We start from the raw sequence: 18,881 nt of genomic DNA, 5'->3' as shown, positions 1-18,881 counted from the left end.
TACACAAGAATATTATTTAATTTGCCAAATATTTCAGTCTGAATATTACAGACCATCTTCAGTGGCTACATAGGAATAGTTTTAAAAAACAAGATGGAATACGAACAATTGATCATTCGCAAATAGAACGAGCCGCGTGATGTCATATCGCTAAGTATTAAAAGAGTAAACATTTTTTATCAGAGTCGTGATTAAATTAAAGATATTAATTCAGAAATTCATGTAATAATCTTAAATAACATTAGACTAATATGGGGGGAAAAATTAATGTGTTATCCTGATTAAACTTTCCCAAATTTTTGATACAGATATACAGTCATTACGATTCAAGTTAGGACGTTGAAGTAAGGCCTCCACACTTTCTTTAAATAAACGTTCAAATTTATAGCGACATCTGTGTAGGAGGTGAGTCTTGGACCAAAGGATGTTGTGGCTTGTTTCTATTCTGTGCTGAGCTAATCCAGATTTCTCGGGTTTGTTGTGTTGAATGGATGATTGATGCTCTTGAATTCTTTTTTCTATAGAGCGTCCAGTTTGTCCAAAGTAGGAAAGATTAGAGTTATATGGAACTTGATACACACCAGGTAGAGACATAGTTGAGCATTTATCTTTAGAAGAAGGAAAATGGGTGGATAATTTGTTAATAGGTGTATAAGTGGATGTTAAATCATATTTCTTCAGAATTCTTGAAATTGGTTTTGAAATCCCGAAAATGTAAGGAATTGAAACTCGACGTATTGGATCTTTACTGTTTTGTGTTGGATTGTAAGAATCGAAAAGATGTTGTGTACTCTTTTCAGAGAAGCCATTTAGTTTCATGTGATGTTTGATAGTCGAAAGTTCTTTCTGTAATAAATGAGAAGTTGAACAATTAGTTTCGGCTCGTCGGATTAAACATTTTATGATTCCTGTTTTTTGACAAGGATGATGGGCAGATTCTTTCAGAATCTGTCCATCAGATTTCAGAACCAATTTCAAGAATTCTGAAGAAATATGATTTAACATCCACTTATACACCTATTAACAAATTATCCACCCATTTTCCTTCTTCTAAAGATAAATGCTCAACTATGTCTCTACCTGGTGTGTATCAAGTTCCATATAACTGTAATTTTTCCTACTTTGGACAAACTGGACGCTCTATAGAAAAAAGAATTCAAGAGCATCAATCATCCATTCAACACAACAAACCCGAGAAATCTGGATTAGCTCAGCACAGAATAGAAACAAGCCACAACATCCTTTGGTCCAAGACTCACCTCCTACACAGATGTCGCTATAAATTTGAACGTTTATTTAAAGAAAGTGTGGAGGCCTTACTTCAACGTCCTAACTTGAATCGTAATGACTGTATATCTGTATCAAAAATTTGGGAAAGTTTAATCAGGATAACACATTAATTTTTCCCCCCATATTAGTCTAATGTTATTTAAGATTATTACATGAATTTCTGAATTAATATCTTTAATTTAATCACGACTCTGATAAAAAATGTTTACTCTTTTAATACTTAGCGATATGACATCATGCGGCTCGTTCTATTTGCGAATGATCAATTGTTCGTATTCCATCTTGTTTTTTAAAACTGTTCCTATGTAGCCACTGAAGATGGTCTGTAATATTCAGACTGAAATATTTGGCAAATTAAATAATATTCTTGTGTAAACGTGTATATATTTTATAATCCTAATGTCACAAGTATCTTTAAAGAATCATACAGGGTATTTGAAATAGGAAGTGATCACCATTTAGTTTTGAGCAAGATGAAAATTGAATATCATATTGAAAAGAAAAATGTGTAACAAAGTTTGAAAAAAGAGTCAAAGTTGAGTATCTTTCAGAGATGAAATGTAGATTTAAATATACAGATATTGTTGGAGAAGAAGATGCAAGAGTTTGAAAACAACCAAACCATGGAGAACCATTAATTCAGCCATGGAGCCATGAGGTGGACCTAGAAAGTTAGAGACATTCTTGGAAAAGACGAAAGCATCACACAAGTTCCTAGCTGGTCTACGTGTTATCTTACAGTCATGTTATCCAACAGGTATCCTAAAGTCATACTAATACATTCGTAAGGTAGATGTTGTTGATTATTCACAATAGTGCTTCATATGGTTCGGTGTTGTTTATAACAACACCAAGAAGGAAAAAATAAATTAATTTATTGAACTCGCTAATATTTCACTACTTTTCTACTCAGCTTCTTCAGAACACAAATGTTAACTGTGATAAGCACACAGTTTTCTAATGTTTTAGTGTAGTGCCTGTGTGTCTGTCACAGTTAAAATTTGTGCTCCGAAGATGCTGGGTAGAAAATTAGTGAAATATTAGCAAGTTCATTTGTTTATTTATTTATTGAATATTAAATCTTGTAAGCTTTCAAAGTTTATACTTTGAAGCACTGTTATTAATTTGATAAGGATACAGAAGATAAATATCAGGAAGTTAGCAAAAATTTTGTGGAAGGTATTGAAAAAGGCTTAGAAATAAAGGAAAAATACTGTAAAAGAAATGATAAAGGTAACAAAAACTGAAGATGAATATATTCTGAATGTGTGCGGTAATTACTTGAAAAGATTCCTAAATGAAATAAGGAGTGATAGAACACTGGTAAAAAATACTGAAGAGGAATACAAGCAGAATTACATATCAGCACTTGAGGAAGAAAGTCATCACTAGCCTGAAATATGGAAAGACAACTAGAGTATAGTAGCAAATAAATTAATCTGAACAATCACATTTATTAAAAAAAAATTCTAATTTTGCAAGAAAATAATACAAAAATTAAATTTGCTTAGGCATGGATCTACCAACATAGAACATATTTTTCTTATTTCTACATCTTGAAACCACATTAATGGATTGTATTAAGTTATTCTTTGTATCACAATTTAATTTTCCAAGTCTTTTTTTCACTATGATCCACAAATTTTCTGTTGGGAGAAGTGGGCAGTTAATGCTCAGGAGAGTTAACTGCCCACTGAAGCAATTGGATGTTGTAATTTTTGATGAACTCTTTCACTTTTTTGAAAGTGTGGCATGGAGCAAGATCCTGTTGGAATATGAGGTCTTTGTCTTTCTGGATCTCTGAGACCACTCATTTCTCCAATATTTTTATGTATTAGTCGCTTTCATCATGCCATCAACAGGCACAAGTGATCTTGGACCATTATGTGTACAACAACCTCAGAACATCTTTTTTAGCTGGGTGTTTAGGAGCTCATCGAAGGTGGACAGTAGAAGTCTTCTCAGCCACTGATTTGCAAACATAGGGTACTATGTTTTCCTTGGACAAAGAAATGACTCTCATCTGAGAATTCTGACCTTCTCCACTTCTCAGTCTTTCTTTCCGATCTTTTGCCCATTGGAACCTCTTTTTCTACATAGTCTTCATCAACAGTTGTTTCTTTTTTGGTCTATGGGTAGTCCTCCCTGCTTCCAACAATCTTCTACAGACTGTCACATCAGAAACATTAATCACTAGCTGCTGAGTCTCTAAGTTTACAGCAGACAATCTTGGATTCATTTTGCTTTTCCTAACTAGTAAACGATCTTGAGTAAGTAGTTTCCCTTTTCTCTCAGAAGAAAAAGTACCAGTGTCCCAAAACCTCTTCAAAATTTCATTAATAGTACCCATACTAACACCACACTCATTATCAATTTGTCTTTGAGTCATGGATGTGTGCTAAGAAAAAGTACATATTTTTTAACTCTTTCTTGGAGATGTATCCATCTTATAGCTACACAAAATCAATAAAACACTGTCAGCTTATTTACACTATTAAAAATGCAGAACACTATTAATAAAACATCGTACAGACAGTTAAAACACACAGCACTCAACCAAATTAGTGAACTAAAACCAAAACCTCAGGAAAATTTGGCTTGTTCAGATTAATTTGTTCGCTACTGTAGATGATATTCAATCAGAAACTCAAAAAGAACATATGTGACTTTCATGGTTGCTGTACAGCATAATTCAGAATGCTTGTATTCCAGGTGATTGGAGTAGAGCTATTGTTGTATCCATTTACAAAATGGGAATAAAACTGATTGCAGGAATTAGGGATATTTTCTTATCGAGTGTTCTCAGTAAGCATACTTGAGAAAAAGACAAGAAAAGATATACTGATAAGAATAAGCTGGGTTCAGGCCAAATAGATTTTCAGGTTCAGATTTTAACTTTTAAGACAAATAGCTGAGAAATCATGGATTTCTCAACTTCATGGAACAAGAATTAGTAATTATCATAGATCAGGAGAAGGCATATGACAAAGAAAAGCTGTTCAAAATGCTACAGTTGTATGGTCTAAACAGGACATTATTTCAGTTTTAAATCTATGGTTATCATTGTTCATCATAGAATTGATGAACAACGTACAGGAAAATGGTTTGATGTAAAATCAATTGTGAGACACTATCTCCACTATTATTCATCATCTTTATGGATCACATTATGAAGGAAAGTAGTGTTATCAGATATCCAAGATGTTAATCTCAGCTCTTAAATCTAGTAGAAGTCTACAGGATTCCTAAATTATTTTGAATAACTGCTGAAACAAATTTGGTATGAAATTCAAAATTATAAAGACTATAAAAATAAGTGTGCTTAAGGGTCAAAGCTGTATAACTGAGAGTAGGCCTCCACATAGCCTTTAAAGGAATGCGGAGAACCAACCAGGGCTTCTGACCGCATGTCCAATCCTCACCGTCTCGTGGTGCACCCTGTTGGGTATCTACCTGGATACTGAACAAACGAGGATGGGCTGGCAATTTGGGATTTAGCCGACCAAATTGTATTCTTATTGGTTAAACCAGAATAAAAATGATGGTACAGCATGACAAAATTTCATGCCGGCTGGGGCGTTGCCCAGTTAAACAAGGCCCCCGTTGTTTTCGCCAGGGAACCAGGGTGAACAGCAAAAAGTCAGCTACTGGAACAAATCTGAAAACAAACCCCAATTTAACATCACCAGAGTTAAAGATCAGTACTATCAACATAAGAAGCCTGAATGGCAAAGAAATGGAGCTAGCTGAGGAATTAGATAAGTACCAGATGGACATAATAGGGATGACAAACAAAAAAGACAAAAACTGGTGAGAATTTTCTGAGCAATAAATACAAAATGTTATTATATTCAGGCAATAACAATCAAGGAAAAGAAGGAGTAGCCATAGTATTCAACACTAAATACGAGACTAATCTTCTTGAATGGCAAGCAGTCTCAAGTAGAGTGATGTGGGCAAATATCAGAATATAGAACGATCATCATTTATTTGTGCCTATGGTCCCACAGAAACTTCTACTAAGGTAGAAGTGGAGGAATTGTTTGAGGCTCTAGAGAAAGCAACTGACAGAATGAAAAAGGAAAAGTTGGTCCTTGTTGGGGATCTAAATAGCAGAGTAGGAAATGATTGTCAGACATACAAAAATATTTTGGGAAAATTTGGAGAAAACAGCAAAGCTAATAATAATGGCAAATACCTGTTGGATTTCTGCTCAGCACATGGACTGGTTATTATTAACACCATGTTCCAACATAAAAATGGGCACAAAATCACATGGAAAGAAGAGGCAAGGAATAAGAAAAGTCTCATTGACTATGTTATTGTTGATAGTGATGTTTTCTCTCTGGTGTAGGACACCAGAGTTTACAGAGGATTTGAAATTGGAAGTGATCACTATTTAGTCTTGAGCAGGATAAAATTGAATTTCATATTGAAAAGAATAACATGTAAGAAAGTTTTAAAGTGAATAAAAGTTGAGCAGCTCTCAGATGTGAACTGTAGACTAAAATACACAAAGATTATTGAAGAAAAAATGAAAGAGTTTGAGAACAGGAACCAAACCTTAGAGATTCAGTGACAAGCCTTGAAGAAAACCCTGATTGATTCAGCTAGAGAGGCATGTGGTGAAGTTGTCTGCAAGGATAGAAAAATTAGAACTCCATGGTGGACACAGATAGTTAAAGAGGCAGTGAAAGAAAAGAAGAAAGCATATCAAAAGTTCCTGGCAAAGTCAGCCAGCTTGTGCTCTTAGAGAATACAGAGACAAATGTAAGAAAGCTAAACAGTATGTAAAACCAGCTAAATAAAAGTCATGGAACGACTTTGGCAAGAACATAGAAAATAAATATCAAGAAGGTGGCAAATATTCTGGAGGTTGTTGAAGCAGCTTAGGAATGGAGGAAATGGTGCTGTAAAAGGAGTTAGAGATGATAAAGGTGACATGAAAATGGGAGAAAAAGATATTCTTGAAGTATGGAGTAATTACTTTGAAAAACTGCTAAATGAAACAAGCAGTGATGACAGCACAGTGGTATAAAAACACTGACCAGGCATGTAGTCAGGAATACATATCCATACTTGAAGCAGAAAAAGCCAAAGGCTCGAAAAGTGGAAAGGCAGTAGGAGTAGATGATATTCGTCCAGAAATGCTGAAGTATGGTGATATAAAACTTACAGTGGCTGCACTGTATAGCTCAGAATGCTGGATAGAGGGATGAATTCCCGATGATTGGAGTAGAGCTCTCATAGTACCCATATATAAAAAGGGAAATAAAACTGAATGTGAGAATTACAGAGGTATTTCCCTACTAAGTGTTCCTGGTAATATATATGCAAGTATACTTGAGAAATGGTTGAGAAGAATTGTGGAAGAAAAGCTTGGTGAAAACAAGCTGGATTCAGGTCAAATAGAGGCTGTCAGGATCAGATCTTCACTTTACGACAAATAGTGGAGAAATCATTGGAATATAACAAAGATCTGTATTTAAGTTTTGTCGATTTGAAAAGGCATATGACAAGGTGCCAAGAGTGAAGCTATTAAATACACTACGGTTATATGGTGTCGATGGGACATTATATCAAGCAATACTTAGTCTTTAATTGAGTTGTAAGTCAGCAGTTAGAATTGGAGGAAGTACAGGAAGATGGTTTAATGTTAAATCTGGTGTGAGACAAGGACGTACATTATCCCCCTTTGTTATTCATTATCTATATGAATCACATTATGAAGGAAAGTGGTATTAAACATGATATCAAAATTAGAGATGTTAATGTCAGCTCTTTGCTTTATGCGAATGATGTTATACTTCTAAATAAATCCGCTACAAGTCTGCAAGATTCCATGACTAAATTGAATAACTGTTGTAATAGATATGGCATGAAGGTCAGCAATGACAAAGACAATGAAAATAGGCAGAATCGTTGAAAATGTCAACTGTGTTGTCGATGGAGAACCTGTGTGAACAAGTAAAACATTTCAGCTACTTATGCACGATTTTTAGTGAAGATGCTAAATAGGGAAATGGACAACAGAATCAACAAAGCTGGTATGGTTGGAAGTCAATTGAATAAATTCATATGGAATGAGAGAGAAATTAGTCGGAACACTAAATTAGCTGTATACAAGATAGTGTTCAAACCAGTTTTAACTTATGGATCTGAGAGTTGGGTCAGAAGTAAATCACTTGACCAAAGACTAGAGACCGCAGAAATGAGAGTCATGAGAAAGATTAGAGGCGTGAACAAATGGCATCAATGGCAATATCATATTAAAAATGAGGATATTAGGAAAGAACTTGACATTGTCAGCATCCAGGAATGCGTTAGCAGAGCTAACCTCAGGTGGTATGGTCACTTAAACAGAATGGGTGAGGAAAGATTAGCAAAACAAGTGTTCTCTGTCAGGTTAGCAGGAAAACGTCCCAGAGGAAGACCAAGATATAGGTGGATTGATACAGTACAAAGTGCCTTAAATGATAGAAATATAAAATCTGATAATGTTGGAGTTTTGACAAGTAGCAGGCTAATTTGGAGGAAAATTGTAGATAGGAAGTTAGTAATAATGTAAATTTTTCATGTAGTACTATCATATCCTCTACACCCCTTGAGGGTACATGGTAGGAATTTGATGATGATGATAAAAATAAGTTGAATATTCCAAACATTAGCTGCACTTGAATGGGAAACTTAATTGAGCAATTTTTAGTAAAGATGGCAAATGAAATGTAGACAACTGAATAAGCAAAGGCACTATGAAAGTGTCAGCTGAATAAACTTATAAACAAATCTACATCCACAAGTAAAATCTAGTCCTTGTCAACCTTGCTCAACCTCCTGATTTTCTTTCTGCTATCACTCCAAGATTCTTATATTCATCATTTTCTTGTAGTGAAGTCTCACAAACATAATAGTCAATAGTAATACAGACCATAACGTTTAATTGCCTAACACTTATTAGTATATGTGTTTTTGCATTAAAAGGCAAAATTTGCAAACTGCTATGTTTTCTATTACAAATTTCTCTCTGGTTAAATGCATAAGCTTATTCATATAACACTTTTTAGCATACCCAGAAGTAAGTCAAATTTTGCATTTTCTTATGCATTTCCTGATCCTGATTTTCCCTTTTAGTCGTTTCTAACCTTAGGTGACTTTGTAGGCATTGCCCACAAAGTATTCCTGGTGAGATTTTTACAAGATACATTTTGTAACAGTTAATTAAATAGGTTTTTTTCTGCAAAGTTGAACTTTTGAAATTTTTTAGTGTGTTGGTTCTTGATGTTTTCCACACATAGACAGGAATGCATAGACATGTACGTGCTACGTAATATGGTATGTGTCTACTTTCCTATGTTATATAAATGCATTATGTAACAAGCATATTTCTTGTGTTGTAACACAGTTACATATGGCCTGTAGTTGCACTTTCTTGAATCATCAACACTGAATACAGAAGTTAAAACACATTTTAAACATTTTATGATATCAGAAAAATCTTCATTCTTTTCTTGCTAGAGAACAAGTCACTGTTATCAAGGGCTTGGACAATAAGATGTTGTGGATGAGGTTACTTATGCTATAGTTACTCTAAAATATTGGCATTTTTGTGTTATTTTTTCTTCAAAAAATGAAAACATGTGAAAAATGTATTTATGCTAAAAATTTATTAATGTATCATTACCTAAACAAATCACTGTGTGCATGCATATGAGATATTCATACTGCCACCACATGTATCTTTGATGCCATGGCATCTCTTGGCTTGCATTTCTGTTGTAAAATCTGTTTCTGTAATCTGATCTCATATTTTACTTTGACAAAATTGTTACACAATTAAGCATTACAATCTGTATGATCAATATTTAATAATACTGTATAATACTGAATATGATACATTCAAGTATCACTTCAGTCCATATGCATTATCTTATCTTAAACTTGCCAATATGGAACTCTTTTTGCCTGTCCAGAGCACAAGGTCAGTTCACATCGTTTGCAGGATTTCATATTAATTTCATACATTGTTGTGCCTTTACCAATTAACGTCAGCGACAAATAACTTCTGCTTAAACCATTTCCAATTAACTAATTATTGACAATAAATTAAATAGCAAACAGCAACCTGCAGTATATTTTTGGTCACTCTCATTATTCTAGATTCCATTCCTCCAGTTACTGCTCATTGTTTCACATTTAATCACTTTCTTATTTTCACCAGCCTACTGTTAATTACTATTTCCTTTATCCAGCTCATTTGTCATTTTATTATAAAATGTGAGTACAGCAGTCCCTCCATTAATGCGCCTTCGATTAATGCGCTTATATATATATATCTTAAAAATAGATGTTACAGATTTTAAAAATTTTCTATCTATACATTTTTTTTATGGCTATTTTAAAAAATCCTCACCAGGATGAAATAATTTAGTTACTGATTTAAAACATTTTACAAAGTTACTTTTTAATGGCATACTATGCTATTTCTATGTACACTGTTTTCCAAATTTACCACCAAAATTTATGTCATCTGCTAATTATATAATATTTTGATGATCATATCCTGTGCCCCCTTTTGCAATTGTTTTCTTTATTTTTTTTATTTTTATCATCATCATCATCATCAAATTCCTGCCATGTACCCTCAAGGGGTGTAGGATATGATAGTACTACATGAAAAATTTACATCATTACTAACTTCCTATCTACAATTTTCCCCCATTTTTATTTTTTATTTTATTTTATTTTATTTTAAAGTATTTTCTCAACTTTTAATCATGAGTAAAAGAATTAGTGAGCAAAAAAAAAAAAAAAATGGAAGTGTAAAAATGATTCGAAAAGTAATCTAGTTGGAAGAAAAAAAACTTGAAATAATAAAGAAAAACGAACAAGGCTGGTTCGGAACAAAGATAGGACAAGAACACAAAAATGGGTGAATCAACTATAAGAACAATTTTAAGCAAAGCTGCTGAATTATGAAGAGAAAGGTAAGGCTGCTTTAAGTTCATCATGCATGCATTCAAAATCAAAGTGTTATAATGATTGAATTAGAGAGACTTCTTTCTACGTGGATCGAATATTGTGACTAAAAATGGATCACGCTAAGCGCTCACCTTATTAAATCAAAAGCATTAGGTCTCTTTGCAAAACTGAAAGAAATTGCTATCAGTGATGGAAAGGATGAATTCCACACTAGGTGCTGTGTGGTTTGAGTATTTCAAAAAGAGAAATATCCTACGTAATGGTCAAATCATAGGCGAAGCTGCAAGCGCAGATAAGGTAGAAGCCACAAATTATCCAGAGATTTTGAAGAAAATTGTGGAAGAAGTGACTATTGTGACCAACAAATATTTAATGTCAATGAAACCGACCTTTTTAGGAAACGAATGCCTTCCAAGGCTTTTCTGGCCAAATCAGAGAAATCTCAGCCTGGTTATAAAGTTGCAAAGTTGAATGAAATTACTGCTAGCAGTATGCAAGCCGTTTGTAAGTATATTCTTCCACATTGTGCAAATGATTTTAGATGATTTTCAAATGAATCTAAGTTAATTAAATCTCATTCTGAGAAATTAAGTGATTCTGACCCGCTAAATTTAGATACACTGCAGGAAGATCCTGAAGAATATGAAGAAAATTTAATCACTGATAAGCCCAAAGAGATTTCACAGAAATGATTTGAAAATATTTTTTGTACAATCGAAATTTTTAAGCAGCAATGCTTAGAAGCTGATCGTGCTGAAGAGAGAAGCAGTAAAATTTGCAGAAGTAGTAGAAGAGGCAATACGTCATACTGTCATGTATGAAAAAAAAAGAAACAGACTGCCTGTCCAACTACCTTAGCTTCTTCTTTATTCTTCTCAAGAATATTAAATTTATGTTCTGAATATGTTTTATTGTCTTTCAGCTTCATGGTTTTCCCTTAACTAGGCCCTGAGACATACCCTAATTCTTTATAAAAAAAAAAATTAAGGTTCAAAAAAGAAATTTGAGGAACCTGTTATACTTTTTCCCATAGGTTATTATATTCAATTAATGCGCCCATTTTAAAGAATGCATTAATCGAGGGATTGCTGTAAATTGCTTTAGGCAGCATTCTTCCCTTAAGAATATTACATTTCCAAAAGAATATCATATCTTTATCCACCCATTCAGAATTCAGTCCTTGACTAACTTCTTAACTAACTACTCCAGAAATAGCTTCTCTGTTTTGGAACCTCCCATTTGCAGTAATTTGCACTTGCTCTTTCCATAGGATTGTACCATTCATCATCATCACGAATCATGGGCTCACTGCCCGTTGATGTCTGATGCCTGTTTCACTATCTTCTTCCACCTTTCTTTGTCCAGTGCACAGTGTCGCAGTTTTTGTACACCCATTCCACACCAGTCTTTTATATCGTCTATCCATTCTCTGTATGGTCTACCTCTTCTGTTTAAACCATCCAAAATACCAAACATAAATGCCTTTCTCTTTTGGTCCTCACTCATTCTGTAGATGTGTCCAAATAATTGCAGCTTCTGTTTAATTATCTTCTGCATTAGATTCTGTTTTGGTTGTATCTTCTGATAGAGCTCTTCATTGGTGATTTTCTGTACCCATCCTATTCTTAGAATTTTCCTGTAACAAGTTCTTTCAAATGCCAAAATTCTTTTTTCAAAATTCACATTCGTACAGTACACCGCTGAAGATGCATGTTTCCAGTACTCTTAGTTTTGTTTGCAGACTGATCACTTTACTTTTCCAGATGTTATCCATGGCTTTCAGATTTGTTTTTCCCTTTGCAATCCTGATCTTTCTTTCTTTTTTACAGTCCAAGTCATATGTCAGTTTACTTCCCAAATATGTGAATTGTTCTACATTTTCTATATCATTTCCATCCACTTGTATCTTTTGTTTCATGTTCTTCTCACCAAATACCATTGTCTTTTTTTTTTTTTTTTCAAAGTTCCTAACAAGTCCAAACCTCTTCCCTTCCTCATTTACCAGTTTCAGTGTTTTTTGTAGTCCTCTTTCGTCTTCTTCAATAATAACAATGTCATCTGCAAATCTCAGATTGTTAATTCTCATTCCGTGTACAGATATTCCTTTCGCATCTTCTTTCATTTTATCCATTGCTCTTTCTAAATGTGCGATGAAAATGCTTGGTGATATTGGGCCTCCCTGTCTAGTACCCTCTGCTTGTTTTAAACCATTTCCCCAAATCATCACCTATTCTAACTGCTGCAACTGCATTCTGATAAACATCTTTTAATATAGCTATTAGTTTTTTATCAATTCCATAGGATCCAGAACTGCTAATGTCACTTTCTGGTCAATACTGTCAAATGCTTTCTGAAAATCAACAAAGTAAGTATATATGTTTTTGTTTTTTCTCCTAGCTTTCTCTACTAGTAACCTCATTATCAAAATCTGTTGAATTGTAGTTCTGTCCTTCCTAAATCCTGCTTGCTCGTCTGCAAGGTATGCTTCCAATTGTGTTCTCAATCTTTCTGTCAATATGATCATCACTTTACCAAGGTGACTTGTCAGGGCAATTGGTCTATAATTTTTACATTCTAGCTTATTTCCTTTCTTGTATAATGTTACTAATATTGATTTCACCCACTCCTCTGGCATTTTCCCTTCTTTCCATATCATATTACATAGTTGGTGCATTTCTGTAACCATACTTTCCCCACCATATTTAATCATTTCTCCAGTAATGTTATTGTTACCTGGACGGCTAAAACTCTTGTTGTGTTTTAACTGTCATATTGCTTTTTCTACCTCTCCTCTTAAAATCCATATCATGCTCATTACCTGGTGGTGATATCTGCTTCAATTCTTCAGTCAATTTCCCAACGCCATCTGAATTTAGGTTTTCTTCATATAACTCACTACAGTATCTTGTCCACTGCTGTACAATTTTTTTCTTTATTCATCCATACTTTGCCTTTTTCATCTTTAATTGTGGTCTGTTTTGGTTGCCACTTTCTATTAATGGTTCTGATCATTTTGTATACCTCCTTTGTTTTATGCTCTCCATAGTACTGTTCTATATTGTTGCATTGAGCTTCTAACCATTTCATCTTATCCATTCTGACTGCTTTTTTCATCTCATTACACTTTCTTCTATATTGCTGTTCTATTTGTTCTGATGTATCCCTTCTTATCTTCAACATTCTTTTCTCCTGTACTAACTTCAGTGTTTCTTGTGTAATCCATTTCTTCTTGATCTTCTCTTCTTCTGGTACTGTTTCTTCAACTGCATCTTCTATCGCCTTCATTACTCTTTTCACTCTTAAATTTGAGTTTTTTCTTTCTCCACACTTTTGAGTTTCTCTTCTAACACTGTTCTGTACCTTCTTCCTATTTCTGCTTCACTTATTCGTGCTGTATCTCTTCTATTCTGATGTTGGGGTTTATATTTCTTTTTTAATTTCATCTTGATGTTTGCAATCGCTAAACTATGGTCAGAGTCTATATCCACTCCTTGAAAAGTTCGACATTGCTGTACTGATGTTATCCATCTTCTTTTAATCATGATCTTATCAATCATGTTTTTGGTTTTCCCATCATTTGATCGCCATGTCCATTTTCTACACTCCTTTTGTTGGAATCTTGTGTTACAGATCATCATCTCATGGTCCACAGCAAATTCTAACAATTTTTCACCTCGTTCATTTCTTTCTCCGAAACCATATTTTCCCATGACTTTTTCCCAACCATCATTATCTATTGCACCATTAGTGAGAGTTAAACAGCCAACTCATACATTTCCAGCTCTGTACATTCTTTTAACATGCTTGCTGTTATCACATCTAATCTGACAGTTGCAGTAGATTTTGATGCAAGTTGATGAGTTTATAACTTTAATTTTCATGTTTTCATTCTTGGGTTAGTGAATCATTTGAGAAATTAGCACAGAAGTCCAGGTGGTTTCAGTTTCTTATTAAATTACTTTTATTGTATGATCATTTTATTATTTAAAGTTAATTCTCATCTGTATAATTAATTCCTGTTGTTTTGAGGAAGTGCAGAGAAGTTGGAAAGTTTGCCCTGCTGTCCATTAAAAAAGAAACAAAGAAAAAGAAAAAAAAATTAGCAGTATATTTTTTTTTGTCTTCAAATTTTTTAAAATGATCTAATGATTCATTCATTCATTCATTCATAATAACTTCAGTTGTTATACGCACATATATGTTGGAATATTTTTCATGATTAATAGAATAAGACTGTTATTAAGTAAAGTATACACTTTAAATGACTTCATGCTACTCTTTATATGTTTCATCTGAAAAATTTGTAACCTGTATTTCATAATTAGTACTTTTTCTAAATAAATTTTCATTTTTTTTCCCATTGATGTCCTGTGCAGACGCTACATGATTAGGACATGTGGTAATAAATCACTTTTTTATTAGGTACCTTTTTTATATATTTCTTCTTTAATTAGGGATGTCACATTTCTTAGCAAAATCCTTACTTTATAGTAGACTGGTAGATTTGTTGTTTTATTGATTTTTTACTAAACTAATACTCAATTTAAGTGTCTTAAAACAATGATAATTGGAATTTATTTCCTTTAAAAAAAGTTCACTTAAGTTGCCATACAAAATAATATGCACTGCCTGGCCAGAAAATTAGAAATCCTACCTCAGTATTGTGTTGGTCTTCCACATGACTTAAAGACTATAATTTGATGTGGTATTAGGTTCTACTGGTGGCCTGTTAGTAGCACAAGTCTGAAGCCACACCAGTAGAGACTTTGGTGATGAAAATAATAGGCTTCATGCACGAGTTATAGCCATTAATGGAATTGGTAAATCACAATAATAGCCTCTCCCAACCAACTTCCTACGAGTGTGGCTTCTTTCCATAAACCATGCTGTGGCAACTCTTGTAAGCATTGCCACTATAAAAACATATCTTCCTTAGTATTTTGGAGGAAATGCCACCAGTCCTTGTCTGGTGAAACATCACTTGACTGTTGGCATTCTGAATTGACTTAGACTATATTTCGTCTGTATAGCAAGGCCTCTGGCTTCTGTCCCTCCTTTCCTTATGTGCACTCTTGAGTGATGGTGATGCTTCAGAATACATATGGTATGCCTTTCAAGGATACGAGAAATACACTGGAGAGAACTAGAGTTGCCCCCATTTAAGGATACAACAGCTAAAAATTGTTCTGCTGTTTAACTGCTAGATCATGTGCACAGGACAGAACTTGATGATTAACACATCAGCAGGCTTCCTCATCAACTTTCTGCAAATGAGATTTTTCACTAATGTATCATCTCCACACACACACACATCAGTGTGTAAGGTTGGTTCATCACATATATCAAAATATTGCACCCATGTGTGTGTGTGTGTGTGTGTGATGCTTATTATTAAAAAGTAATCACATAATCTAGCTGCTACTTATTCCACCTGATTATACTCAGTAGTCCAAGTATAAAGAGGACATTGGTTGTGCCCTATGTGGGAGAAATATCTGCGAGTCTGTCACACCATACTGCATGTTTCTACTCACTAACTCTTTCTCTTTGTAATGGAATGAAAGATAACATAAATAATTGCTGGTTTGGTTGGATGAGTGATTATAGTCTCCACTCTAACAATATGCTTTGCATTCAAATCTCACCATGGCATGGATATTTGTCTTTAACGATTTCTGTTATGCAGCATGCAACACATCCATTCTGCCTCTTTTATGTCAGTCCCATCCACACAGGGTTAAAAAAAACTTATGGTATATAAGTATTAATAATGGTTGGATAATTTGGAAAACTTTCTTTAAAAAGCAAACATGAAACCTTCTCATTTCATTTCAGCCCTGCAGTAAGTAGGAAGAACCTCACACAGGATGATGATTAGAGGCCTGAAAATATACTATGCTTTGTGAGTCGGAATCTTGGATTATCTGTGGTCCCTATAATATTGACAAAAACATAAGTTTACAACTATATGCAATAGGTTTTCAACCTCTGAGGGTGGGACTCACATGAAAGAATTACAGTAATACTGCAGATAGAAAATAGTTCCAACAAAAAATATGGAAAACATGCAAAATAATCTAAAAAATACAGAAAAAAAAATGTCAAATCCTCATAGACATCACAGCATCTGTGCCTTAAACAAATTATTATATATCATCATTACTTACAGCATTCAGATCTGATCTTTTCTTAATGGAACTGAGATGCAGTGCATTGCATGATTCTTCTGCCACATGGATTAGTACTGTTGCATTCATGCAGTACGATATCCCATGCTAGAATGCATGAATCCTAGACTTTTTTTTTCATTTTCTCTGGCTCAAAATTTCCTTGCTTTATTCAATTGCCATCTCTGCTGCTTTCCATATTCTAATCACACCATTCTCTTTGAATTTTTATCCCTAAAGCATGATTTTCTATAATCTAATACCTAATCATTAATTTGATTGTCCTGGAGAACTTTAATGTTCACCTCAACTGGCTTCTCTTTTCCATATCTGTTGACTGAGGCTTGAGCTGTTAGTGATGATCAGACACAAATCATTCACTTGCTCACCATAATACCAAATAATCTTCACCATCTTTCAACATTTAAGAACTTTAAATTAAAGATACCAAGAACATAATTTCTTGCCATCTTTAATTTATAGTATAACCAAGTGAAAAAACTTTCAACATCTATCTCTGATCCAGAGTATTTTAGTAATAAGGTGTGACACCTTTTTGCTATTTGTATATGGAAATATGACTTCTGCATTACTTCAATCTTGGTATCACTTCTGGGTCTGGCTCCCACTCATGAGACATCAGTAAAGGTCGAAACTGGTCTGGGTAGTAGCCCTTCCCATAATGCATAGCATTATACATATCCATAAGAATATGTGCGTTGCATTACAGGACCTATAGGATCCTTTTGGGGGAGCCCACCAGATATGGTGGGATGGTCTGAATATATCGAATAAGGACTCATGGACCAACAGGGCCATAAGGTGCAATCATCTTGACTGTAAAGGCACTTCCATGGTCCCCTAGCTGAATCTGTCCTCTTCTTCCTCTACTTTGAGGAAGATCCACTCGCTTTCCTTTTGGGGGACCTTGTAACTTCTAGAGAGCGCATCCTCTGGGTGGCATATAGGGGAGCCCATCAGATATGGTGGGGATGGTCTGAATATACCGAATAAGGACTTGTGGACCAACAGGGCAATCATCTTGACTGTAAAGGCACTTCCATGGTCCCCTAGCTGGATCTGCCCTCTTCTTCCTCTACTTTGAGGAAGATCCACTCACTTTCCTATAAGGCCCTATCAGCCAACTCTTCTTATTTTATGACCCTTATGCTATTAGAGTACTTGAAGTCTGTGGGGTGTTTTCATTTCTGGCCTATATCTATGTCCCTCTATAATCTACTCTTTCCTCTTTAATGTATCCTATTCCTCCCATGGGTTTAATTTGGAAGAAGGCTAGTTCAGAAGCCATAAGGTAGCAGTGACTAGCCAGGCTAGTCATCTGACATGGAGAACATTAATCTACTACTACTAAGTAATTAATCTTAAACAGAGAAAGCTAATCTAACTGAATCTATGGAAAATGGAAACAACAAAATATAATGCATATAGCAAACTGGATTGTAAGAGGATATAAAGAAATAGAATTGGACCAAATATTAAATGAAAGAAAATTTCAAATAGCAGTAATCACTGAAACAAAAAAGAAATTAAAGGGAACCATGAGAATTGAAAATTTTAATGTAATATATAGTGGAGTTGACAGAGACCAAAGAGCACAAGCAGGTGTTATGATTTGGATTCATAATTCCCTTTCAAAACAGTTAAAATATTATAAATTGTGGAATGAATGAATAATAGAAGCTAGAATAAAAATAGATAGAGGTTATTTAACAATAATTGGTTGATATGCACCAGAAGAAGGAAGAAAAGACGAAAATATTGAATTCTATAATCAGTTATAAAATATGTATAATAAAATAAATAAAAATGATTATGATATTAGCAGGAGACTTAAATACAAGAATTGGAAACAGGAAAATTAATAATAATATAGGAATGTATGAAAAACGTACTCTAAACAGGAATGGTAAAAAATTGATCGACTTTGTAGTTTATAATAACTTAAAATAATGAATTCTTTCTATAAACATAAAGACATACATAAATATACTTGAGAAGCAAGAGCATGCAAATCAATATTAGATTACTTTATCCTAAATGAAAAGACATCTAAAGTTCTCTTTAGATGTTAGAGTCCACAGAGGATATGAAATAAGTAGTGACCACTTCCTTGTTAAAATAAAATTAAGATTACCACATTTTGGCTACAAATAGCAAGAACAGAAAGAAAATTCAAAATTTGTTTATAAAACTAGATTATTAAATGACACAAATATACAATGACTAAATGAACAAAGAATTAACCAATCTTTAATTAAATAAAAACGAAATGTAGAAATAGAATGGCTTAATATAAAAATGATATTAAATACAGCAGTAAATGAAAACTTAGGAATAACCAAAAAATTCAAGGAAAAGAAAAAACTGAAGATATGGGACAATACAATCAAAGAAATAATCAAAATGATAAAAGAAGCCTATCAT

General features: G+C 33.8%; 1 protein-coding gene across 2 annotated transcripts in view; it reads left to right on the top strand.

Annotated features, from left to right (window-relative positions):
* The window catches only part of HSPC300 (hematopoietic stem/progenitor cell protein 300), a 96,528-nt gene that overhangs the window by 33,917 nt on the left and 43,730 nt on the right, over positions 1-18,881 (top strand). Inside the window, exon 3 of one of the 2 annotated variants that reach the window (XM_090412067.1) lies at positions 14,646-14,691. The exons of the other annotated variant lie outside the window; for it this stretch is intronic. Coding sequence (XP_090268193.1) covers positions 14,646-14,660 — 15 coding nt within the window. The 3' untranslated portion in view covers positions 14,661-14,691. The remainder of the gene's footprint in view (positions 1-14,645; positions 14,692-18,881) is intronic. 2 annotated transcript variants of the gene reach the window in all.

This window comes from Typopeltis vanoorti, chromosome 22, assembly GCF_054136105.1.
Source record: "Typopeltis vanoorti isolate ZY-2024b chromosome 22, IOZ_Tvanoo_1.0, whole genome shotgun sequence".
Lineage (NCBI taxonomy): Eukaryota > Metazoa > Arthropoda > Arachnida > Uropygi > Thelyphonidae > Typopeltis > Typopeltis vanoorti.
This window is presented reverse-complemented; position numbering and strand designations above follow the sequence as displayed.